The 26,235-nt window shown below is 48.9% G+C and overlaps 1 protein-coding gene across 3 annotated transcripts in view; it reads left to right on the top strand.

The window, feature by feature from the left end:
• Positions 1 to 26,235, top strand: part of NSMF (NMDA receptor synaptonuclear signaling and neuronal migration factor) — a 44,996-nt gene that overhangs the window by 5,218 nt on the left and 13,543 nt on the right. For 2 of the 3 annotated variants that reach the window (XM_053962343.1, XM_053962342.1), the window contains exons 2-5: positions 3,422 to 3,483; positions 14,501 to 14,977; positions 19,350 to 19,425; positions 25,776 to 25,828. In XM_053962343.1, coding sequence (XP_053818318.1) covers positions 3,422 to 3,483; positions 14,501 to 14,977; positions 19,350 to 19,425; positions 25,776 to 25,828 — 668 coding nt within the window. The remainder of the gene's footprint in view (positions 1 to 3,421; positions 3,484 to 14,500; positions 14,978 to 19,349; positions 19,426 to 25,775; positions 25,829 to 26,235) is intronic. The other variant, XM_053962345.1, reaches the window with a different exon arrangement.

Genomic DNA, 26,235 nt, shown 5'->3' with positions numbered 1-26,235 from the left:
TGATCAAGCCGATGGGTAGCCAAGGAGAGCAGAGAAATGGCACAGATCCAGGTGGGTGCTGGTGAGCTGAGATGACTGTGAGGGCACAGAAGGAACACAAAAGGCTTGGCAAGGGGCAAGTAGCCACTAGGAGCAAGTGTGGCCATCAGAGTCCCCTTGGCAAAGGGGCATGCAGACATCTGCGGGAGATCCGCTGAGGCACGGCCAAGGAGAAGCCGATGGCGCTCGGGAAGCAGGAATGTAGAAGGGAACCACTGAGATAATAGGCAGAATAATTAGTGTGAGATTTCGGGTGTAATTGGCTGGAAACCCCCCATTGCACACTGTGCTGTGTTCGCCGGGGCTGGGGAGCTGTGCCCACGTGGCCACGTTTGTTTGCTCTTGGGTTGGCCTGAAGGGTCTGAGAGCCACCAGGTGGAATGGCCAGGACAGAGCTGCAGGTTCAGCCTGGGCAGGGAGCAATGTTTTTGAGCAATGCCCAACTGTGCTTCTGACCTGCACGAGAGCTCTGGGTATGGCCTGATCTCTTCTCTAGGAGCTCTGGCACCTTGGATTGTACCATCCTCCCTCCTCTGCCTAGGGAAACAAGAGTGAGGTCAGAGACACTGCAGCACCTTCCAGCTCGAGCTCTTTCTGAGTGACACTCTTTTCACCATGGAATATGGTGGGCTGGAGGGCAGCAGTGCTTCTCTGGCTCTGTCTTAGCTAGTTATCAATTTTGATCTTAGGAAATGCTTTGTACTGTTTCTTTGAGCCCGTGGTTTGCAAGCTAAAGGTGAAGCATTGGTTCAGATTTTCAGAGAGACAAAACAGCTTCGGGCATTGGCAAAGAGATGAATGGAGACAATGACAGATGAATTTGGAGCTTGTGGAGCTTTTGAACTAGTTAGAGATTTATCATCATAATTCAGCATTTTTTGTGTAAATCACCATGTTCTCTCACTGATAATTTACCTGAGAACTTGATTGCTATTATTTTTTCTACATAGAATGACTGCTGATGCAAAAGAGAAGCTTCTAAGTTTTTCCCAATGGTCTAAGTGCATGCTCTGTTTGTGAATGGTTAGTGATGACTCGCAAATACAAAACATTTCCATGGGAAGCCTTGGAGTCTCAGAAGTTTTGGTGGAAAAGATTTTGGAATCTCATGCCCAGCCATCTTACTAAGGCCGTGCTGTTGCCGGTGGTGTGCAAGATCAGCTGTAGCTTTTGCCAAGCTTTAACCACCTCTGAGATGGAGTACAGGAGTAGCTCAGGAATTTTCTTGCAGCTGAGTAGCCTAATGTTAAAAGCATAGAACTGTTAAGGTTAGAAAAGACCTGCAAGGTCAATGAGTCCTACTGCAAACCAAACCCTGCCACATCCACCACTAAACCATGTCCCCAAGTGCTGCATCCCCACTTCCAGGGATTTTGACTCAACCACTTCCCTGAAGCAGCCACACTCCAGTTCCTGATTTTGCATTTGTGTGTTGCTCCAGGCTCAAGTCCTGCTTTTTGCCTGGACAGAAAGGTTGCAGGTGCCAGGAACATCCATGAGGTGCTTGTCCTCCTGGATGGGTGAACCACAATGGTCACCCCTTTGGTCTTCACAGTGGGGATTGTGGGCTGGTTGTAGAGCTCCCCATGTGACAGAGCCTCCTTGTGAGATACTAAGCACTGAGGAGGACAGTTTGGGCAGCTGCCACCTCAAGCCAGTGTCTAAAGGTACAGCCTGGAACTGAACACGTAAGAATCCAAAAACAGGGAAAACCTCAGCATTGTCTGTTAGTATGAAAAGATGCAGAAGCTTAAACCTTTTTTCTTGCACAGCTCCAGCTATGCTACTCCAAAGCATTTTACATTTCACTGTGCTGAAATTTAGTCCCGGGGAGATTAAATTACTCTTTCTTCATTGTTCATATTGATCCTGTGTTGCTGGCTGTGGATGACAAATGGGCTTCCCACTCCTTCCAGCCCAAGTCACTCTGGGAAGTGGCATTGGAGCCTTGTTAACCTTTTCTTCTCTGAGAAGTGGTGCATAAAAGCAGCGGGGAAGATCCTGGCTACACAAGTTGGGATATGCAAAGCAGAAGGTGGCTTTGGAGGTCAAAGCCATTTTCCACTTAGGTATTTAATGGTCATTATGAGCCTTTTGCAGCAGCTTGAACTGGAGAGGATGTTCTGAGGCTGAACACCTCTGAAGGAGGAGGACAGTGGGTGTGATGCCTCGACGTGGAGAGTTTTCCCTGTTGCAGCAAATCTTGTCCTTCCCCAGGAGATGCTGATGTGCTTGAGGGCTGAGCGTGCTCAGCTCTGGGTGGCTTGGCTTGGCTTGGCTTGGCTTGGCTTGGCTTGGCTTGGCTTGGCTTGGCTTGGCTTGCCAAGGAAGTGGATGGCTGTTTCACCTCCCTGTTTGCCAGTTTCCACCCTGGGCTGCCCAGTGGGAGCTCAGCTGCAGACCTTGGAGAAATTGTTCTACAAACCTGGGGAAATGGATGGCTGGGGAAAACCTGGCTCTAGTATTGGCTCTCTTGAGTCACAGATCTGTTAGATACAGGAGAGCAATCACAGCACCAGGACATTACAAATGCCCTGGCAGTTGGAGTCTGGAGGTTACTGTATTCCATGCCTTGACTAAGGATTAATTTCCTGTGTGAATTGCAAGCAGAAAGCTCTTCCCTGGTTGGAATATTCATAGGTTTGCTCTCTTACGTAGGCCTGGATGTGTGATAAGGGTTGAGCTCACCCTGCTTGCTTGATTCTTAATATATTCCAGTAAAATCTCGGTCACCCACAGGACTGGAATCCATCAGAGAAGCAGGAACTGCTTTTGTGGGAGGTTGTGGGTGACTCTCAAATAAGCTTGTCCAGTAATGCAAATATTGACATAGCTGGGGCTTGAGAACTTAGGGTTCAGGTAGGTAAAATAGGCATTAGCATCCACATCTGAGCTGTGATGGCTCCCAGCTGGGAGCTTTCAGGACCCGTAGGAGCCTGGAGTGGTGGTTAGCTCTGGGCTGGAGATGCCTCCTTCCTGGGCTGCCAGGAGGGGCTTAACTCAGGGGGGCTGGAGACAGTGAGCCCGTTCCTGTGTGCATCACAGATTTCATGCAGGTGCATTTCAATTCTGTTTTTTCATTTTTATTATAGAGAAGCTAATGCCTAAACTAATCCTGGACTTCTAGTCCAGCTCTGTTTCCCCCTTTGGCCAGGGAAACACTGATGTTCCACCAGATGTTCCATTGGAATCCTGGTGTGTAATGAGGAAGCCTCTCTGCTCTGGCAGTGAATTTCCACGGGTGTCACCTGAGGCTGAGGGAATGGCAGCTGCAGGAGCACAGCAGTGTGTTGGTAACGAACTGTTCCTTCTTTCCTTGGCCTTTAAGCATCTCAAATCTCTTTCTTTCTCTCCTTGGCTGCCTCCTGATGCTGGGACACAGAGCGGCGAGGGCTTTTGGAGAATACCTTTCACAAAACCATCCTGAAGGCAGAAATGGCTCAGGTAAGAGAACTGATGTGCCTTGTTTATGCCTGTGTGTGCCTGCACCTATGGTTAATAGCCTTAGAATGAAAGTACGTTTATTTTTCTGTCATAAACAGAGTGAGATCTAGCAGCAGAGATGTAGGAGGAGTTGCCCCTAAGGAGAAAAGGCAGTTTGGTGACCCAAGGCTTGGGTGGGCTGTGGGCATGAATTCAGTTAGGGGACAAGTGCCCTGTCATAAATTCACCCCTGCAGCTGATATCCTTAGGAGAAGTTGCAGCTGCACAAGGCTTCTGCACTGGTTTGTGACTCCTAGGTCTTGCTTTCACTGGGGTATAAAAAACAGGTGAGTTATATTCTGTTCACTGGTATAAACCCTTGCTGGCAGAGGTGACATCTGGATTTATTCCAGGGGTTTGCTTCAACAGGGGTTAAACTGAGATTTGCCTAGGTGAGGGCACTACATGTGCTGGCTAATTTGTCAGTATTTTCCATGTAGATATTGTCCCCATCAGCTTATCATGAGTTCTGCCTGATGGGCAGGAGAGCACAGGATAAACTCACCTGACTTCTAACATGGCTGTGTCTTCTCTGTGACAAAAGAAAATATTATGCAGGCAGTTAATTCATTGTAAAGCCTACAGAAAATCCTGTGGAATCCAGAGAAAGCCTGTGTGAAAAAGTAACAAATTGTTCTGTGCTGTTGTGCAGGGGACAAAGTTATTAAATAGAATGTAATGTAGTGTGATGTTATCATTTTAGGTAAGCTCTGTGTGTTTAAGCCTGTACAGGAGATGCCTCTTGCTCTAAGAGCAGTCACACAGTTATGGCAGCCAGCTGAGTACTTTCCTTTTGCCTTGGATCTGTTTTAATGACCTTCAAGTTGTCCTTGGCTGAATTGTGGTAATGTTGTGAATGGAAAGGCTCTAAGACAATGTACTAAGGTTTTCTTGGATTCTTTTCATGAAGAACTCCAGGGATACTTTAATATTTGGTCTAAGAACAGCACATGGAGGTAGGAAGAGAAGGGGAGAGAAAGGCTGGGATTTGGTGCAAACCTTTTTTTTTTTTTTGTTCTTTCCATTGTGGCCATTTCTGCAGCTGCTTCTGTCACCTGGAGTCTCTGCCAGTCCTTTTTGCAGCCCCCCCCCACCCCCCCCCAGTTTTCAACAGGAAGAAGTGTTGGCTTCTGCTCATTTTGTACTGCCTTTGTAGTACCTGTGGGGTCATGTAGGGGCCAGGCAGAGAATATCTGATGGAGACAAGAGGAAATTGCTGATCTGTTCAGGTGCCTGAGGCCTGGGCAGCACTGGTCAGATCCAGGGAGTGGGAGCCTCTCTGATATGCGCTTAAAAAGCTGCTGTTTAACTCATCCTTGGGGTGCTCCTGGTTTCTCTGACTGTAGGTTAGGAGAGCATGGAAATGGAGCTGATGTGACTCCTGGATCACGTGCCACAGCCAGGCTCCCCAGAGCAGCATTTCAGCCCTGTCTGTGCTTGTGACATCCATAAGCTCTCTGGGGAAGCCTTTTCACCCACTGCCCATTGGTGTAACAGCCTTGAGATTGTTTTTGAATCCAGGAGAATTTAGTTGCCACAGGCAAGAATGAAGCAGTGAGAAACACATTTGGAAATACCACAGTACTTATGGGATCCTTAAGTATTCACTTGGAAAGGAATAAAATTCCCTAGAAATTACTCTAAATTCTGAGGAAGAGGGGAGGGGAAAAAAGAATCGTCATTTTTAAGTCATCTTTTGAAATTCTGCAATGTATAACTTAACACAGTCTGTAACACTTCTTTATAAATAACCCCAGTAGGAAGGTTGCTATCCAATAAAAAACACAGCAAGTAGAAAATTTGGCTCCTTTTAGTTCATCCCAGCAGCCTGATCACAGGGAAGTCACATCTTTCCTTCCTGCAGAAATTCCATCTCAGGATCACTTGTGCAAGTTCTGGAGGCTTCACCTTTGGCTGGGCAGGGTGCTGGAGCTGCAGCATGAGCTGCCACCCAGTGACTCCAGGGAAAAAAGAAGGGTTCTGCTGCAGAAGCTGAAGGCATAGCACAGATCCAGAGGGTCTGAATTAGCTCCAGCTCCTCAGGGAGCAGGCAGAGGCAATGTGAGCAGTGAGAACCACCTGCATGCTGTGGTTGAATTCCCACTTGCATGTGTTGGTGCCTTAGGTCCTGAAAGCTCAGTGCTCCAAAGAATGGAGTCCTCAGTGCTTGTATGTGTCTGTCAACTCTGAGCTCTCACCTTGAGTGTTGCACCTTGTGGGACAGGCCTGTTTCTGCTGTCATAACCCCAGCTCTGCAGCCAGGTGCTCCCTGCACTGCCAGCAGACTGAGCTGGGATGAAGGCTCTGGCCTAAATATGACTGAAAGGAAGCGAGCCTTGGTTCAGCCCAGAAAAAAATGGTTTAAGAAATGTTTAAAGTCACGGATGAATGCAGTGAGAGGTGAAAAGAAAAGAGGTGTGGATTTTGAGGAGCAGGAAGGTGGTAGAGCCAGCAGTGGGACAATGAAGGCATAAATGGAGGAGGGAAGGGCAGGATCCCCCTTTTCTGGACCCAAGAGCTAGAACCCTTCTCTCTCCCTGTGCAGGGCAATCCTCATGCAGAAAATGAGGCGGGTGTGAATCTTTGGTGCTTTATCTGCTGGTTCAGCTCCTCGGCAGAGCAGTGAAGCTCTGACACCCCAGGCAGCCCCAGGAGATCCATGGAGATGTGGAGGAAGATGCCAAGTGTGCAGACACTGCCCCAACTTGCTCCACTTCTGCTGCACTTTGTTCTCTGAGGATTGTCCATTTCAGTTTGCCTTTTTTTATCTTTTTAGTCCCTTGACTTCAAGGAAAGGAAAAGATATAATGGCTTTTGCATCCCTCATAACTTCACGTTGCACAGCTGATCAAAGAGCTGCTTCTTCAGTTGTAACTTTTATTTGTGGTGGTTCCTCTGGAGAGCTTGTGTGTTTGTGTGCGGCAGAATGTCTTGGAGAATTTGGGGAGTGGTAATGAAGAGCTGCAGAGGGATTGTAGATCATCAGGACAGGCCAGCTGCCTCGTCCAGGGGCTGAGTTATGTGCAAGGCTGTGTTTACCTTCTGTTTTCAGTAAAAGTGCAGTGTGCATGCTCTGCTTGCTTTCCTGGGGCAGTGTGGAGTTGCACAGCTGCACGAAGTAGAGAGGCTTGCAGGTGTTGCAGGGTGTACCTGGGGGGAAGAAAGGTGAGGGGGAGCATTTGTTGGTTACAGCTTCTGATTCTTCCTGATGTGAGGCCCAAGAACTTCATGGCTGAGAAATGTTGTGGGACTATTCCTACGCAACTCTCTTGTGTCTTATTTTGGAAGAGTTTTTTTCCAGGTGACTGGGGAGGTGCATTTACCTCTCCTCTTTCTCAGAGGTTTTGACCACACAGAGTTTTCTTCCCTTTGTTTCCCTTTTGGAACAGGGCAGTTGCCTGGTGGCGGGGTATGAATGCAGAAGATGGAGGGATTGTCCCTTTGGGATCACTCAGATTTTTTTCCCCTTGTCTTTAAAATATTTTGAGGCATTAGAAAGAAAGGGAGGTTTGGACTTTGTTGCAGGTGACAGGATATGGATGTGTTGAGGGAGCTGGTGCCAGAGTGGTGATGCATCTCCTGCTCTCTTCCTGCCTCTGTTAATTGCTGGCTTATTTATGCAGGCTGGAGGTCTGGGAAGGTTCCCATGAAGAGCACTCTGCCACATTCAGCATTCATTCTGCCCCCAAGGCTGTGGCCAGAGTCTTTGCTGACTATTGTAGCTTTCCGGTACCTTTTAAAGTAGAAGTGGGCATCTCTTGGGACAGACTTAGAAGAAAGATACAGAAAGGGATTAAAATCTGAAAGGGAAGTGTAAAATGCTGCAGAGAATAAAGCATGGAATAAGTAATCATTCAGTCTCACAGAGCTCATGGAATTTTGGACATTCTCCAGCTTAGGTGTCAGAGGCCCCACACTGAGATAATGCACATTAGATTTTATCTCCATGCTCTGGAACTGTGAGAAGAAAAGGTACCAGGGCATGGGGCAGTGACATTGAAAAGGACAGCAAGCAGTGCCTTTGAGAAATTCCCTGCTGTCTGGGGAAGCAGGGATCCGTCCTGGTGAACTGGGATTCAGACACGAGGATTGGGAGGGAGCTGTGGGAGTTTCTTCCTGTTACTTTTTAAATCTGTTTTGCTCAGTGGGGTTATTGGGAGGGCAGCTGCTGCTGCTGGAGTGGGGGGCTGTAGAATGCAGCACTGGGCTGCCTGCTGTGACCAGCTGCTCTGGGCAAGCTGTGTGGGAAAGGTTCTGGAAATGAGAGAGAGATCAAATATAAGGTGTCCTTGGTGCTGCAGAGCTGATGGGCCTTGGGCAGGAGCTGTCTAGCAGGCCTTGAGCCAAATTCTTCATGGCTCCTGCTAAAGCAGCATGGCTACTGGTTTGCAGCAGGACAAACCAAAGGGGGCAGTTACCTGAAACCGGGAAAGCTTCTTCTTAAGCTCAAAAAAAGTCATCTTTGTGTCTTTCCTTTGTTTTTTGCATGATGCATGATTTTGCATGATTTTTCAGTCATCAATGTGAGTGTGTAAGGAGAAGAGGGCCCTTGTGAGCTTCCCCAAGCCAAGTGGCAGTGGGGAGGGGTGGCAGGAGGAAAACCATGTTTGTGCCTGTGCTGGGTGTGGAGTCACCACTGGATCAGTCACTTGTGTTTGGAGCCTGGGCTTTGGCTGTGAGTTTGTGTGGAGGGAGCAGCCAGGCACGGAGGAGCTTCCTGATGCTGCCAGAAACTGGCGTGGGGTTAGAGAAACTCCAGGTGAGGCTTCACAGCTGCTTCAGGCTGAGTAACTTGTGAGCTGAGCTTCCTATGCCACCAGCAAGTAAAGCTGCAGCTGTGCATTGGTCTGAGAGGATCTTTCCATTTCCTGGGTTCAGACTGCGGAGCTGCCAGCCCAGCCTGGTTCAGAGTAAGCACCAGGTTGGCCTTTTTCTCTAGAGGATGTTTGCCCTGTCCCCAGGACAGACCCAGCAGTGCAGCTGGCCCTGCTCTCAGTGTATCCCTGTGCTGATGAGGTGGAGGTGGCCTTTTTGGGAAAAGCCTGTGCTCTGGAGGGTGCCTGAAGTGGTAGGTGGCCTGATCTCAGGACAAAGCAGGGATGTAAAATCTCATCTCTGAGGGCTTCTAGCATCAGCCAGTGCAAGCATGGTGTGGGTGTATCCTGAAACTTGCTGTGGAATATGTTGTTGGCTTATAAAGGGAACAAAGACGTAGGTCACGGTGTTACCATGGAGATGCTGAGGCCGGTGATGGAGCTGCCACTTGCTCCTTTGGGTTGTGTCTCACAGTAGCAATTTCATCTATTCACATTAATGTTACAGGCCAGACTAAAAGGTTACTCACCTATGAGATGCCAGGTCAATGCTATCTTGGGTTTGTTTGTTTTCGAAACCCATTTGAGCAGGGAAGGCTAATTGGAACCATTTCGTCATAGTTAAGTGACCTTCTGGTTTCTCAGAGCAGCTCCCTTCCAGAAGCAGCCTTTGCCTGTTGCCTGTGGCTTTGCAAGAAGTGTGTGACATTCCCTCCTCAGGAACAGTGGGGTGAGTGGTGCCCAGTAAAGTCATGGTGGGGCTGGCTTGGTCAGGCCTCAGGTAACCCATAGTGAACACTGTGCAGGTCCTTGTGCACAGCTCAAGAAAGACAAGGAGCTGCTGGAGAGGCTACAAAGGTGATGAGGGGTCTGGAGCATCTCTCATTTGGTGAGAGATTGCAGGAGCTGGGTGTGGTTAGTCTGGAGCAGAGAAATCTCAGAGGGGATCTGATTAGTGCACATAAATATCTCCAAGGGGTGTCAGAGGATGGTGCCAGACTCTGTTCAGTGGTGCCAGTGACAGGACAGGGAGCAATGGCCATAAACTAAAACACAAGAAGTTCCACCTCAACATGAGGAAGGAAAAAGAGCTCTGGATCAGGTGCCCGCGGAGGGTGTGGAGTCTCCCTCTCTGGAGACATCCCAAACCCACCTGGACATGTTCCTGTGTCACCTGTTCCAGGTGACCCTGCCTTGGCAGGGGCTTGGACTGGATATCTTCAAGGATCCCTTCCAACCCCAGCTATTCTCTGATTCCATCCACTCATTTGGTTTTGAAGCTACTGCATGGCTGAAATGCCACTGTTACTTTTTTTTTTGTTGTATCTTCCATTTTGATATCCCTGCCTCATGCTTTAATAACTTGAACAAAGTTCCCATTTTTTCCCATGACTATTTCTCGATCAGGTTTCAGCCCAGAGCCCAGCAAGGTGGGCTGCCTGTCCTGTGCCAGGGGTCACATTATTGGGAGAACAGAGCTGGCATGGGGAGAAGCTCTGCATTACATCTCTGAAAGGGACCTGTCAGCACACCTGAGGGGCAGTGACAGGCATGTGGGAGGTCTTGGAATTGAGATTGCAAGAGAAACTTCTCAGCTGTGCCATTTGAATGGCTGTTATGGGTTTTGCAGCGCCCTCAGCTCCGGCCAGAGCACCTCTCTGCTCCCCTTGCTGAGGGAATCAGCTGGATTCCTCCTGGTGCAAGGTAAAAACATCATTAACTTCATTCCTACTTCTATGAGCAAAGCCATATACCTACACCCAAAAACTTTCCATTCATCTTCAGTGACTGTGGCAGTTCTTTGATTTGAAGTTGGAACTTACTTGTCATAAACAGCAGGTCCAGAGAGTTCCAGCTGAGGAGGAACAGGGAAGAAAGAACTGTCTCTCTGAATTTTTTTTTTTGCTGAGATGATAGATGTTGTTTTAATAGGGTTTATCTGGATTCCCCTTTGCTGCTTTGCCTCTGATGCTGGAGCGGAGGCTTTAAATCTGAGGTGCTTTAATCATCAGTTTAGCTGCTAAATACAGGAATAAATTTGGAGCTCCTGTCTGTGCTTTGTAGCTATATTCTGCCTTGATTTATAAACTTCTCATCCCAGGGGGTCACAAGGCAGTCTGCAGCAGATAGGAGTTGGCTCCACAGTTGTGGATGAGCATCAGTCAGCTGGGGCTGATCCCGGTGTGTTCCTTGCTCTGGAGAAATGTGGTGGCAGTGAAAGGAAAATGTGCAAGCCCACAGTTCACTAAGTCAGAGTGAGTGCTCAAGCTAGAGTTACTGAATGAGAAAGGATGTATTGTGAGTATCTAGTACTAACAAATGCCTAATCACCAGGAACTACATGTACTGAGAATGTGGGTTCTTTTTTTCCCAAGACACTGCCAGTTGCCCAGCACAGATTATCACTGCTGTCAGTTTTTGGTCATGCATGTGCCCTGTGTTGGGCAGTGTTGTGTGGAGGGTGAAGAAAGAAGTGTCAGACAGGAGCAAGTGAAGCCAAAAAGACAAAAGATTGTATGTTCAAGTACATGATGAGGGGGGTGAGAAGTGGTTTGGCCCGCAGGACTGGATGTCAAGCCCTGCTGGACTTGGTCCAGGTGGGCAGGGAAGTGATGGAAATACCACCTGGATGTTTCTGGTGCCAATGGACACACTTTCTACAGATCAAGCACACTGGTCTTCTTTCTTTTGTCTTGCTGCTCAGTTCCTCATGCATATAGAGCAAGAATCAAGGTGAAAAGAACCTGAGGAACCTGATTTATCTGGTCCGAAGTAGCTTTGCAGCTGTGTGAGACACAGGTGCTGCTGTGAAGGCAGCAGGTGGGGGAGCAGAGTCGTTCCCAGGGCAGCTCGTCGGCGCAGGGGAGGGAGCTGTGCCAGGCTGCCCAGTCACGCTGGCTGGGGCTGCCGTGGCAGGTGGATGGAGCAGCTGGGAGTGGGAGAGGTGGCAAGAGCCATGTGAAAATGAAAAAAGGGAGCAGCAGCTCCAGGCGAGGGTGTTAACAGCAGCCTGCTGCAGCTGACTCCAGAAGGCAGCTCCCGTTGCTGAGCTCCTGTGAGTGTCCCTTGGTTCTCCTCTCCCAGCATCACTGTGGCTCAGCTCTAATCCAGCATTGATTTCTGGATCAACCTGACTTCTTTCCTAGCAGAAGCAAACTATTCGCTCCAAATGCCATTGTGGCAGCAGGTGCAGTGCTTTGGCACCTGAATCCTGTTCACTGCAAGCACAGACAAGGGTCATAGGTCACATTTCAGGGCTGCTGGTGTGTGTGACCTCGTGTATGTGAACGCACAGACTCCTGAAATGGTGTGGATTCTGTTCTACAGGCCAATAATTCATTATGATGGATGTTCAAAGCTCTTTTCCTTCCACATTATTTTTTTCTGTAGATAAATTGTTTATTAATGACTACTCTTGAATAAAGCTTCGTATTCCCTTTGCATATGAAGTTGCTTCTCCAGTGTGTAATTACTGAAGGTGCTAAATTGAATGAAAATGAAGAATTATCCGATTGTTTTACAAAAAGAAAGCACATTGGTGTGCTGGCAGCCCTTTGTAGTGTAGATCACGAAAACTCCTATATAAGTACAAGTGAAAACACCTTGAGGAGGGGGCAAGTAAGGTAGGAAGAAAGATTTATCCTCACATTTTGCGTGCTAGATTAGGTAGGTAGTTTATGTCATATATATCTGGTCAATCCTGCCAGGATTCCAGTAAAAAATTTACTCTTACTTGAAACCAGTCATGGCCCCCTGAAATGTCTGTAAATTTTACAGAGCTGAATAGACCTCACTGCTTATAAAACAGAGATTGGAATTGGTCTCTTTGCTCTTGTGATCATCAGCATTTTCAGGCATATTATGCTTTGGGGACTTCGTTTTTCAATTTAGCCACAGATCCCAGGGCTCAGGAATTCCTGGATCTCTGAATTCCAGAGCTCTCAGTGTGTGAGTGAAGGTGACACTCCTGTGTGTTCCCTCTGAGGAGGCTGTGCATCTCCCATACAAATATCAGTTTCAGGAGGAACGGGGCAGCTGTCAGCCACGATTTTGTGGTGTCTTAAGAAATCTGTAGCGTCACTGTGCCCACACAGATTAGTAAATTTGACAAGTTGAGATGAGTACTTAGAGCTGGCCTTTGTTTTTAATTTTAAAAATGGTTTGTTTGGCACTATTAGCGAGCACAGATCTTGGCAGATCTCAGGGAGTCGTTTGGTGGTGTTTTCCCAAGACATGCCCACTCTAGAGCACAGTTAATCCTGGAGCTGGGGAGGATCTGAGCTGCTGGAGAGCAGATGCAGGGGACCTGCTGCCTCTTGAGGGGTGACATGTGGTTTGAGAGACTCTGGGGCCTGTGACCACTCTCTGCACTGTTCTCTGACACTGTACCCTGCAGGTGGGTACAGGCTTTGGGATGACAGCCTGTGGAGCACCTTCTTCCACTGGAATGGCCCTTATTGTCCATCAGGCTCCTCCCGGAGCAGGTGCAAATGTCCACACTGACCATGGGGCAAAGTAGAGCCCTGCCAGCCTTTCACATTACCTGGGCAGTATCTGAGGGGCACTACCCCTCACTACACCTGGACGTGGATTTTTGACTTCATGTGAAGCCTGGACAGAGCATCAGCTGCAGGTTCAAAAGGCACAGCTCTTTCTTCAGGACTCCTACAGTGTCTCCTCCTGGCCAGCTCCAGTATCTAGAGACTGTGAAGAGACAAATGAAAGGAAACCTGACTTGTGTCAGCCTGAACAGCCCTGACAGTCACTTCTTGAGCAGAGACTGATTTATTTCCTCGTGGTGCTGGAGGAAGTTGTATCTCAAGCAGAAAAACGAGACAAGGGTGACACCCTGTACTGGTACTAGCTCAGTTCTGGTTGCAGACAGAGCAGAGGGAGAGGCCCTGGGCAATGTGAGCATTTTCCAGGATGGATTTCAGATTCAAAAGCTGACTGTGTATGGCCTCAGCTTGGGAGGGCTCCTCTCAGAGGGGCCCAGGAGGACTTCATGGGCAGCAGAATGTGGCAGCAGTGAAAGGTCCGTGTTACACACATACACCACCACTCTTGTCCAGAGGTCGTTCTCCTCTTCCTCCTTCACTTCATGGCCAGTTGCAAGGTAGCCAAACCTTCAAATTGTGGATGAGTTCTTTCAGGTCATCACTCGGTAGCTGAAGAAGTTATATTTCATAATTATGTGCTGAAATAAATGCTTGGGTTTGCTTTCTGCCTCTGTTTTAAGTGCTTCTGCCTGGGCTGGACACTAATGATTTCATTTTTTTGGTAGCAGTCACATAAATAAAGCATTCCCTGCTGAGCCTTTTTGCCAGTCCCTGAGCTGCTTCCCATCTGAAGGGAAGTGTAAGAGGTAATTAACAGCCACTTGAAAAAGGATTAGCAGGTGGGTGGGAGCTACTGTTGGGTTCATGCATGGAATTGCCATGGAAATGCTGAGATTTCCTGGCACTTCATCCAGTGTGTGGGCTCCAAAGATAGTTGCACTCATGGGCCTCTCTCCTTTGGATCTTCCTACCCTGCAAAAGGAGCGGCTGTGTTTTCTTACAGGGCAGCTCCCACAGGCCAAGCCGTGGCCATCTGTGAGACCGGGGCGTGCCGGGAGCGGGGTGCTGTGCTGCAGCTGTCAGCTGAAGTCTTGCTACATTTCTTTCATGTCAAACCACCTGGCAGAAAATCAGGAGGAATAAAAAAACCAAACAAACCTTGTTGGTTTGCCCCTTTGCCAGTGTTCTGAAAGAACTTAATGCGTCAAACACTCAGAGTTTGGCACTTGGAGAAGGTGGTGCTGGTCCTTGTCCTGCAGACTGTGACCAGCTCTGTAGCCCTCGTGTGGCTGAACAGGGCTGCAGCTGAACCAGGGCTGTCTTGCATGGCAACATTTTCAGGCTGTGCAACAAGACCTGCATTTGCTGCTAGGGTTGTTGGGTGGCCACACATGCTTAAAATATTGGACCTCTCTGTGAGAAATCTCTCTCATTTCAATGCCTGCTCTGGAGGTTTAGAAGGTGGCGGTGGGCACACGTTCATCTGAACGGTTCCTGCAGGTATCTCCTGTATCTGTCTCCCCTACACAGCAGTAGCAAAGAGCCTCCTGAATTTGCCAGTGTCTGTGGGGCTTTGCTTTAAGGAAAATGTGCCTTTTGTTCCAGATCACCTGCTAGCAGACTCCTACATCGGGCAGGAGGACTCCCCTGAGATGCAGCAGGTGGCCCAGAACAAGCGCAGGCTCTCGGTCATCTCGGACGGCAAATTCGAGAGGAGCTTCACCGAGGAGCAGGCGGAGAAGATGCCGAGCGAGGGCCCCAAGCCACGAGTCTACACCATCTCTGGTGAGAGGCCGATGCTGTCGGAGCACGAGAATGACAGCATGGAACTGGTGGTGATGAAGGGGGCTGCCCACGAGGAGTGTCACCACGGCCACCACGCGCACGGCGCCGGCGGCTCGCACGGCGTCCGGCACTGCAAGGCCTGGCCGGGCGGCCGCCAGGGCTCCAAGGAGTGCCCCAACTGCTCCAGGCTGGCTGCCCCTTCCCAGCAGTCCATTGAGCTGGAGCAGCACCCACCTGGTGAGGCTGGGTGGCACAGGAAAAGGCTGGAGAGGATGTACAGCGTCGATCGAGTGTCTGGTAAGTGAGTGCTGGGTTGTTGTTGTTCTCTTGAGGATGGGTGAATAAAGTGATCTATAGACTCTAAGGTCTCAGAAGGTAAAATGCAAAGTTTATTAGAAACTACACATTTTTTTAATAGACAGTTACAATAAAGGTGGACCTGATTGGTTTTTAATTAATACTCTTCACACTGTTGGTTAATTAGGAACAGCACCCTTCTTGTAAACATTTCACAATTAACAACACATTCAAAACGTCAGCTGCAGGAATGTTTTAATTTTTTCTCTGAGCTTTCTCAAAACTTCACAGAGGAATGTCTATCTGAAAGTTTATCTGACTCTGTCCCTCTGACCAGACTGTCAGCCACCACACAGGGTAACACGAAAGGTGACACCCATCTCATCCCAGCACAGGGGTTTCGATCCTGGGCCCTTCTAGTACTGTGGGGCAGCATTCCTGGAAAGGGATTGTCAAAGGAGGAGTTTGCAATAAGCTGAGCTCAGTTGGAGGCCAACTCATCCTAGCTCCTGGTCATCCAGAGTGCCTGCTCTGGGTGGTTTTCATGACTTCATGCAGTTCAGTGAGCTCCTTTTCTGTGGAGGAAGAGCAAAAGAGGAAGGACTCTGTCAAAACCCTGCATCCATGCTCATCCCAGAGGCAGTTCAGAGCAGGATCCTCTCTCTGTCTCTTGCTGGGCAGGGGAAATCTTTGTGAACTGCTCTGTGGAAGCCTCAAGGTATGGTGTTCCGTACTTTGGTGTGTTCCCAAATTCTTGTTTGCAGGGCTGGAAGCCACTCATGTAGTGCCACCTCATGGGCTTCCTACAAATACTAGCACTTTCTTCCCTCCTTTTTTCCCTGCTCATTGTTCTTAGGGAATAGGGCTTGTAATTATTCCATTCCATTAAAAAAAAAAAAAGAAAAAATATTGTCTTTAAAAACTGAACCATTAATCAAATACATGTCACAGTCTGTGTGCTTTGAATTATAAATGGATGTGCAGTCCATCTTTGCCTGTATGTGTCTGGCAAAGAGTCTGGCCTAATTTGTCTGATTTTTTCTGTAAACACACATCAAGGCATTTAGAGCAGAGAGTCTGGCCAGGAAAGGTCAGGGTTTTCTCCTTGAAAAGAAACTGTGTATAAGGATTGTGGAGATCAAACTGTCCAGCTTCCCTGAGTTCACAGTTTTCTGATAAATACCTGTTTACCAGAACTGTTTACTGTTTTGGTAAAATCACCAAAGGTTTGGGTCCTGGACCATATTTTCATGCCTAGATACCTGAAGTTATGTGGCTACAGGAATATATGGCTTAAACTGAAGAATAGTAATGAAAAAATAGCTGATTATGAAATGTGTGGAAAAACTGCAGCCCCCTAAAATCCTGTGCATGATTTTTAAGCATTGTTCCTCTGTTCCCTGGGACTTTATGGGCTTCACATCAGACACTGCATGTGCCCCATATGAGCTCCTTTGAAAAAAATGAGCTTTATCCCAGCCCAAACCAGCACACCTGAACAAATCAGAATTGCACTGTGGGACTGAAGGAAGTTACTTGATACAGAAGTAAGGGAAAGCTCCACAACATTAATGGAGGGGTTTAACTCCTCATAGCTGGAGCTGTGTTTGCTGGAAAACATGTGCTGGCAATTCCTGCAAGAGATGCTGTTACTGGGCCTTGGACTTCAGTATCTCTTTTCAGCCAGGCAGCCATTTTCATTGGGTCTAGTCATCAATGTGGAGTGGAGATTGTCTTTCTGAAAATGTGTCAGAGTAGTTACTTAAATGGGAAGAAAGTGGCCAGTGCAGGACCTGTGGATGCCCCCATGGGCATTCCATGTTTCAGCAGCTCCCCTGGGTGCTCATCTCAAGCCTCTGGGTCCTGACATGTGTGGCTGCACAGGAAGGGCTGTGTCCCCAGTTCTAATTTCCATACCAGCACTGGCACCATGGAAGGAGAATTCCCTCAGCTTGGTCTTCTTTGCACTCTCTATCCAAGTGCTGCCACTCAGAGATAACCCCAGAACTGAACAGCACAAGTGCCACAGGCTGCAAGAATTCCCTGGCACGTCCTTCCTGCCTGGCTAGCAGGGGAAAGGGAGCAGAGAGGAGTGGAGGCAGAAGAGGCTGATTTCCCCAGGGTTCACCTGACAGTGCTGCTTCTGTTTGCATTTATGTGACAAGTTGCTGCTGCAAACCAGCACTTACGGCAGCCAGGCCCCATTGGCATCGCTGAATATGGGTTTTGATGCTGAGTTTCTGATGGCTGACACCATTCCAGGGGAGCACAAGCTGCCATCTCCTGGGCTGCTCCCAGCATCTGATACAGACACATCCACTCACAGACAGAGGTGCTGGGATTTGGGTGCAGTGGGAAGTGGCTGGAGATGCTGGATGTGGTGGTGGTGTCCCTCCAGTCTTACCAGGCCCCTGGCTCCACTGTTCCTTCACAGTTGATGGTGAAATGAAAGGAGAACAAGCTGCTCTGCCTGGCCAGAAAGGATGTGCTACCTGCTCCTGGCAGCAACAGCTATATCCATAATCTGAATTTTAATTCAGTGAGTGAGCTCTGGAGCTGAGCTGTACTGCCCAGTCCCCACCTGTGAGCTCCTCTGCTGATGTTCTACCCTCTGAAGGGTCCCAAATCCTTTATTCCTCATTGAGTGCTGTGTGGAGGGCAGAGATATTTTTCCTAAGTTAACTCCAGTCTGTGAAAAAAGGAGAGAAAGCTCCCAGCAGTGGTGCAGGCAAAGTCTCCTAAGGATATTAGCTGTTGTTCATAAGCTCTGCTTTGAACCAAAGTCTGTGGCTTAAAAGCTGTAAAACACATGAAGAGATTGTCAGTCCTTTGAGATAAGTAGTCCCTGAGATGCCTATACAGAATTGTTGGCTAAAAAGGAATTTGTACAACTTCTCCTTCGCCACTTCTCTGGGTTGAAGGCTTCAAACAAGTAACTCATTTACAGTCTGAGTTGTTCTGCTTTGCTTCTGTCTCTGTGTTTCGGAGGAGAGCAGACTTTGGGACTGCATCAGAAATCTTTAGCATACTGGAATGCAGTTTCATTTAACATATATATTTCCTTGGAGTGCCTTTAAACAAGACTTGACGTAAACTGTGAGCTGAGAAGGAGTGTCTGCTACAGCTTTCTATAGATTTCTTGGAAGCTGCACTTCAAAGGAAGGCTCCCCAGCTGCAGTTAGCATTTTTTGCATCTGTAATTGCAACCACTTTCTGTACTTTCAAGGAATAATCTGTAGGATATGATGATCTGTACAAAACATTTTGTAAGATAGCTGGTCTGTAGTAATTATGCCTGCAGTGGGTATGTGGAGTTTGACTGGGCTTGGGCCAGTGAAAGTGAATTAAAAAATACCTTGACAATGCCAGACTATTAAATATTATCAGATCTGAAGATTTAAATGACTGAGGCAAGGCACAATCAGCAACATGGGGCAAGGCATTAAGCAAGGGAGTCACAAATTGGGTGTGAAGCAAGATGAAAAATCAGGTAGCCTCCAGCCCCAAGAATCCAGTCCACTGAGATCTCACAAGTGTTGTGGCAGTGGATTTCAGTATCCCTCTGATTCCCTGCCTGCCTGACTCCAGCCTGAGGGTTCTCAGCAGGAGCTGCTGCTTGGGCAGGTTGTTCCTCCTGGTCATCACACACATAATTGGTGACTTATTTTGCTTTTTGTCTTAGTGGTCATTCAGTGAAGGTGATGCAGTGTTCTGATGCTCTGGAAATAGGGAAAAAAATCCCACAATTGGTTTGGGTAGGCCAGTTTACGAAGAGAGGTGACTAAATCAGCTCAGTTACCTGCAGGTTGTGGAGCTGATGGGTGGTTTGACTTCTAAACCAGGGGAACTCCTGCAGGCCATGTCACCAGGAGCAGGTGTGAGAGGGGTTTATTGAAACTTCAGTGGCAGAAAAAAGAGGATATTTCAGGCTTACTGTTCTGAGTGGAAGGTAAATGCTTTTCATCTTCTGCTGGGCTGTATCAGAAAGAAGTGGAGGAATGGGACAGTTTAAATCAATGATACAAAGGGAAAGACAGAGACAGGAAAATGTTTTTAATGAAAAATGTTTCTTTCCCCTGTTTTTTTTTTTCCCTAGTTCAAATGTCAATTCTGTAATTCCTGGATTATTCTAATCTCCAGTGCTTAAGATAGAGCTTTTATTCTTCACTTAGTAGCCTGATAGACAGGCTTAGCACAAATTTACAGAACACTCGGAGGCAGTGTGCAATTATATGAGGAGGATGAGACTTGAACTGTTCAGTCAGGGCAGGGTGCTGAAGAAAAGTCCTGAGAGAAAGAGCTTGGGGAGGAAATGTGGCTGTCTAAAGGATGTCTGTGCCTGCTGGGTGCTCAGGCTCTCTCTCTCTTGCAGATGATGTCCCCATACGAACCTGGTTCCCAAAAGAGAACCTCTTCAGTTTTCACACTGCTACTACAACTATGCAAGCGTAAGTGAAACCACTGCTGTGGCTTTTGTTCTGCATCTCAGGGTCTGGACAAGGTCAAAGCCCAGAGTGTGGAGCAGGAGTTATGTGTTTGGCATCACTGTTTAGGGATGAGAAAGAGAGAGAGAAACTTGTCTCTTGTTAATTTTCTTTCCCACTTACCAGTTCTTCCCTACTGCTCTCATTTGTTTGGTTTTACCTTCTTTAACTCCTTGGGCTACCCTGCTCTTCTCTGCTTCCCTGATTTTGTCTGTGACACTGTGGCCTGGCTGCCTCTGCAGAGCAAGGATCCTGTGGATCACCAGCTGAGACCCTCCACCAGCTGCTTCTGCTGCACACACTTCCCAAGGGAAGGGTGGTCCAGGCTTGCCCTGCATCCCTCACTCCAGAGAGGTGCCTTCCTCTGGCATAAGGAAGCCCTGCAGCTCTGCACGTGTGAAAAAATGTCAGTAAAATCCCTGCAAAGCAAGAAGGGGTGTGAGTTGGGAGGAGCCTTTCCCTCCACACTCCATGCTGGCTCATGGGTGCTGTGTTTGGGAGGAGACAGCTCTCAAAGGGCTCAGGAGAGTGAGGGAAGCCTTTTCTCCAGGTTGTACCTAGCTTGCCAGGGTGTGCTGCCTTCCTGGTTTTGAGTATTTCCTACCTGACTGGAAAACCAAGGCAAGCAGAGAGGGGAACAAGGTGCTGTTCTGCCTCCCAAGGCCCTTCCCCAGCCTTGTCACCTTTTTCCTGTGTGTTTCTTCCAATGTCTGGGACACCCTCAGCTCTCTGGCTCTGTTTTTTTCTTGTCTAATCTGGTGTCCTTTTTGTACTCTTGTTTCTCTGACATTTCCTCTTTCCCTTCTGCTTTTCCCTCCCCAAATCCTGAAAAGAGGCTGGTTATTTCTCTTGGGATAACCCTGACTGGCCCAGACCTGGAAGGATTCATGCTGGGAGGGCTGGATCTGGAGTTGAGGAGTGGGGTAGCTGCATCCCCCAGAAAAAAAAAATTTAAAAATATTGGCTGATAACAGTTAATGATATTTCACAGTTCTGATCTGACTCACAAACCATGAGCAAAATCAGCACATTTGGACACAGCCTTTGCTGTCTGAATTTGTATTTTCTGGGCAGATTTGTTGCAGGATGATGGCCCATGGCTGGGCTTACAAGGCTTGAAGGCCATCGTGGGGTTAGTTTGGGGAATGGTGCCCCAAGGGAATCCTTGAGGAGCACAAGTCCCTTGGTAGCTGTGGCTCCTTGGTTAACATTTCTGGAGCTTCTGTGCTGCCTCTAGAAGTGACTCAGAAACTCCTCCAGAAAATCAGGGCACCTCCCCAAAGTGGCTCTCCAGGTACCCCTGGCCTCTGCTCCAGTGTTTTCAACCCACTGTGCTCGCTCCCTTCATGGAGCAGGCAGCATGAGCCAGCTTCAGCAGCGTTTGTCATGGTGGGAGCAGCTCTTTCTGCTCCAGGAGCTTGTGGTTCTGCAGCCTGACAGGCCACACTCAGCTCTTGTACCTCTGCACATTCTCTGGGTCTGTTTGCCTCCAAGCCACATGTCAGCCCTGCCCCAGGGAGCATGAAGCTCAGTCAAGGAGGAGTCTCACCACTGGGAAATGTTTAATTTAAAAAGCAATTTCCTTCCACCTAACAAGAAATATTCCTTCTGGAGTGAGAATTCTTTCAGAACACTGGCTGGGGCTGAGCACTAATAAATTCCTCTTTTCTCTCTTTCTCCCTGCATCTCCTGGAATCTCTAGCATCTCGTAAGTATAATCTTAATTTTTTTTAATTCCTTGTCTGTTGGTGTCCTGGCTAAACTCTCTTCTCCTGTCCATCATATCCACTCGTGCTTTCCCTGTGCTAGGGACTGTCTGTCAGCTGGCAGGAGGTTAGGTGGCTACACCTGATAGGCCTACATGGATCCCACCAAACCATCCTCATCCTCCGAGTGCAGCCCTTAGTCACTGGCACACTTTGTCCCTCTCGATGCTGGTGTGCAGAGAGGGTGTGACTGCAGCTCCCAGGTCCTTTCTGCAGAGCAGGGATGGTGGTTGCTCCTTTGGGCCACGTTCTGATGTTTGAGGAGCAGCCCAGGGATGGTGGGTGCTCCTCTGGGCCACGTTCCGGTGTTTGAGGAGCAGCCCAGGGATGGTGGGTGCTCCTCTGGGCCACGTTCTGGTGTTTGAGGAGCAGCCCTGGGGAGTGAGGAGCTGTGGTCTGAGTGCCCTGACCCGCACGCGGTGCTGCCCGGCCCCCCTGGGCAGTTCAGCCTCTGTTGTGTGCCCAGAGCTTCCCTCTGTGTGTCCCTTGTCCTCTCCACTTCCAAGCTGTGGACTTGGTTAATGGCTTGAAATGGTTTCCCAGGGCGTTCAGGGGCTACGCAGAGAGGAAGAGACGGAAACGAGAGAATGATTCCGCAGCTCTTATCCAGAGGTAGGGCCCCTCCCCTGCAGCTGTGACCTGGTGTTGCATGGGCCCTCGGGGGTCACTGCCGAACCCTGGTGGCGTTGACCGTGGCTGTCCCTGTCTCTGTGCTGTCCTGGGGACACTGGCAGTGGCTCTGCTGGAGCTCTGGAGGTGAATGATGCTCAGGATAGCTGATCTCACATCTTCTTAAAGAACACTGTCAAGTTGCTTTTAGCCTTCCGCATGATCTGTGCCTCAGGCAGAAAAATACATACTTAAAAAATTAAAGATGCAATTTCCCCATTCCAACTTGGAATTTCATATCATCACAGAATGGCTTGGATTGGAAGAAACCTAAATTATGATCTTGTTCCAACTCCCCTGCCACAGGCAGGAATTTGTTTGAGGTTAGATGAATACTGTATGTGCCGTTGCTGCATCTGCAAATGCACCTCAAAAATCTGAGACCTAGGCAAAATTGACATCTCTAGTGACCAGAAGTCTATTTTTAAGTCTTTTTTTTTTTGCAATAATAGAAGGGAAACAAAATGGATGGGGAGTGATTCCTTGTCCAGGTATTACAGAAGGGCCTGGTTTCCTTCTGCAGGCTTCCTATGGCATATCACTTACTCACAGTAGGAATCAGAGCTGGTTTGGTCTTTTAAATATGCCAAGAGTTGTGGCAGCCTACTAAAAAGGATAGCACAGTATCTGTGTAATTGGTTTAAAACTGCCATGATCACTTCAGCACTATTCAAAACCAAGTGGGAGAAAAACATCAGGTTTTCTTAACTGAGAAATTGCCGGGCATATATATATTTTTTTAGCAGCTTCAGAGTGGTGAGGTCTTTTTTTCATCAATAACAAAGAGAAATAAAAATCCAAAGTAAAGACACTCTAAACAAATAGACAGTGTATCTTTAAAAAGAGAGATTTCTCAGAATTTGTTAGGCAGAGGCAAGTCTTGGTTAGAGAATGGCTTGTGAGTACAGGAGCAGTTGTGAACCTTGGCGGGGCTGTGTAGTCAGGAGAGAGGATGGAGTCATCCGAGCCATGTCCCTTCTCCTGCTGTGCACACTGCAGGGCTGGCAGGGCAGGGAGCCTGGCTGTGTCTGTCGTGTCCCAGAGAGGAGGTGGGACAGCAGTGGAGGGGCTCTGGCTGCAGGGATTGCTGGCAGAGCTCAGCTCTGTCCTGCAGGGAGCGAGGAGAACCTCGCTGCGGGTTTGGGTGTTTGTTGTGCAGCCCTTGGTGGGTGTTTCAGGGTTCAGCTGTTCTCACACAGCCCCTTCAGTGCTGATGCCTGAAGTCCTGGTGCCCAGGGAGGCTGGATTGTGTGATGTGGCCACAGGGATGCTGCTGCCTGTGGAGTGAGGGATGCCCAGAACTTTTCCACTGCAGGAGCAGCCAGAGAAGGGAGGGTGAGAAGTGCTGGCAGGAGTTTGGATGGTGAAAAGTCTTCTGGGCAGTGTGGTGACCCACTGCAGGCAGAGCTGCAGGGTGTGGAGTGGGACTGCAGTGTCTTGGAGCCCCTCTGGCTGGGATGGATACCCTGGAGATGCCGTGGGGTCATGCAGACTGTGACACACACTGGAGGACAGCTGTTCACAGAAGGGAGTGATAAGAAGATTTCATCACTGAAACTTGAGGGATTCTGGTTGTGTGTCATGATGGGTGAAGGGATCTTGTAAGGGATCAAGTGTCACAGGGTTCCTGGGTGCAGTTGCAGGAGCCAGGCAGGAAAGGTGGGCAGGTTTGGGGAGCCCCACTGCTCACAGAGCTGGTTGCAGCCTTCCCAGGGCCAGTCCTGTCATGCTGACATGCAGGCACAGAGGAGCCTGAGGAGCCAGGCAGCTGCAAGAAGCCCTCAGAAGGATCTAGTTGTTCACAGCATGGCCACATTAGGAGGCAGTCCCAGACTTTCACTTCTTTTCCAAAGTGCAGTATTTTCTAGAAGAAAATAGATGGAGCAAAAGGCCTTTGTCCCATTTTGTGAGTATTTAGTGCAGTGGTTAACCTTGAACAGCTGGATTCTCCTTGGAGCTGCTCTCAGCAGAGTTTAGGAGATGGTATTTAGGTCTCTTATGGGAGAGCCCAAGCTGTCCAGGCACCTGGGAGCAACCTTCTTCTATGGCAAAGGCTGCTTTACCCCTCTTCCCCCAGGGCCTGAAGAAACTCCTATGTGAAGAGGACTTCTGAGCATTTAAAAGAAAAGTGGGTTTTACTCCAAAATGCCAGAAGCCCAAAGGATGTGACAGTGGCCTTGGGCAATTAGCATTGGTGCTCAGTGTGTGATATGATCTCAGGCTCACAACAGACCATAAAGATTTCTATATAACATATGTCTGAGACTTTTTTTGTGTAAAGAACAGCCCTGGTTCCCTTGAAATGTTGTATTTATTTGGATTTTAATCGAATGCACTGTAAGACAAACCCAGTTATCAGTGATGGTGCACCCCAAAAGGCTTTGTACAAAGAGCCAGGCCAGGGATGTGCCTAACGGGGCACTTGTCTGATCCACAGCAGTGAATCTTCATGTACCCAAGTAGAGACAAAATAAATCTTTGGGGAACATTAATAGCCCAAGTGTAGACAGAAGTTTGGCACGGAATAATGCTGCTCCCAGCTGCTGGTTTTGCTTCTGCTGAATTTGGAGCCTGATGACAACAAGGGCTCCCAGGCCAAAGAGGGGAAATGCAGGAGGTGATGTGGGGGCAGTACTCTCCCATGAGGACTGTGTTTGTGTGGATCTCCTGAACAGGAGCAGATGTATCCAAATTTCTCTGAACAACTTCTTGTCAGTGCTGGAAGTGTCTTTTGGTCCAGTCATTTTGCTAAAGCATCTGCATGGTTGTACCATGTCCTTATTCATCCCACTAACTTGTGTGTGAGCCAGACAACTTGTGACTTACCCCTTTCACCAGCTGTGGTGTCTGTTGCCTGGTGTTTGCCCTGTGTGTTGGGGGCCGTAAGGAATCCAGGAAGGCTCCCCCACTCCAGGGTGCCCAGTGCATGGGCTCTCTGTCATCCTGGGGCTGCACTGTGGGGTGAAGCCACAGTCACTAAATAGGGTTCATGGAGAGGTGACACTGCTCTTGATGCTGCTTCTCCCTGTCTCTTCTGGTGTCCTGTTTGTTCCTGTCCTGTTCCTGCCTCGTGAGTGATGAGAAACGAAGAGAAACTGGTCCCTTGCACGCAGAGGGGCTGAACAGAGTCCCTTTCCCATGGCCTCTGAGGAGTGGCCAGCACATTCTGTTTCACACAGACCTGACTCAGGGGTGTAGCTGCTCCCCAGGGCTTTCCCCTGGAGCTGTGTGCTCTGCAGCCCCTCTGGACCTGCCTGTGAGGCCAGGGCAGGGCAGCACACAGGGAGAGCAGGCCCGTGGGGACAGGCAGCATCACAACTCTGCTGGGCGAGGAGGAAGAACCTGCTTTGGTCCTCGCCAGCCCTGCCTGGAGAGCAGCACTTGGGCTCTTGGGCTGCATGGTTACCAACAGCACAGGAAGGGTTTTAGGAGCTGCTGTGTTTGGGAATGAGCACAGCCACGAGTGTGCAGAGCCTGGGCACCCACATTCTGCTGGAGAGTGGGGAGCAATTACTGCTCTTTACCAGGAAAAGAGGGAACACTGCCAGCACAGGCAGCATGGGTGTCCTCAGCAAAGCACAGGTGAGGCTTAACCAGAGAAAACGGAAAGCAGCCATAAGCAGGGGGCTGCCCTGTGGGACCCCACTTGCCCAATACCACCAGCCCAGGGAGCTCAGAACAGCCCCACTCAATGAACATCACCATCGCAGCACTAAATCACTGCAGGCTGGGGACCTGGTCTCCAGCTTTGGAATGCCTGGAAGGAAATATGCCATCATCCCCATTTTATTTTCTTCCTCCCTGTTTTCACAGTCCTGCTGGGCCCAGGTGTTGCTTCTTGTCACCTTTCTCAAAGGTTGTGTTTGGCCTTTCTTTTAGGAATTTTCGGAAGCACCTCCGCATGGTGGGGAGCCGAAGGGTTAAAGCACAAAGTAAGTGAGCACCTGGAAGTGTGGCTGTGAGGAGCTGGGCTTGGTGGGGTTTGTGGAAATTCTGTCACATGCAAATGTGGGTTGAAAGGATCTGGCTTTGGGCTGGAGAGAGGAATTGACCTGTTGGTGCCATTTTACCCTACAAACAAGAAGGCCAGGTGGTTGCAAGTGTCCAGGACATGTGGATGCCTGCAGCAGCCTGGAGGCTGTTCCCAAGGACCCTCTGTTGTGGGTGTGGGACATCTCTGGTGCAAGGCGTGGAAGGAAAGCTGCAGCATCCTTGTCCCCTGTATGGATTTTGGTGATCACTGGGGTGGAGGCCAGTGAGGAGAACTTGAGCTGCGAGTCCAGCAGAGCTGCCTGGCCTCTCTCTGCAGCTGTGACCAGCTGTGGCTCCATGACACAGA

The sequence above is a fragment of the Vidua chalybeata genome, chromosome 21, assembly GCF_026979565.1.
Source record: "Vidua chalybeata isolate OUT-0048 chromosome 21, bVidCha1 merged haplotype, whole genome shotgun sequence".
Lineage (NCBI taxonomy): Eukaryota > Metazoa > Chordata > Aves > Passeriformes > Viduidae > Vidua > Vidua chalybeata.
The sequence above is the reverse complement of the archived record's forward strand: the minus strand, read 5'-3'. Positions and strand labels throughout refer to the sequence as shown.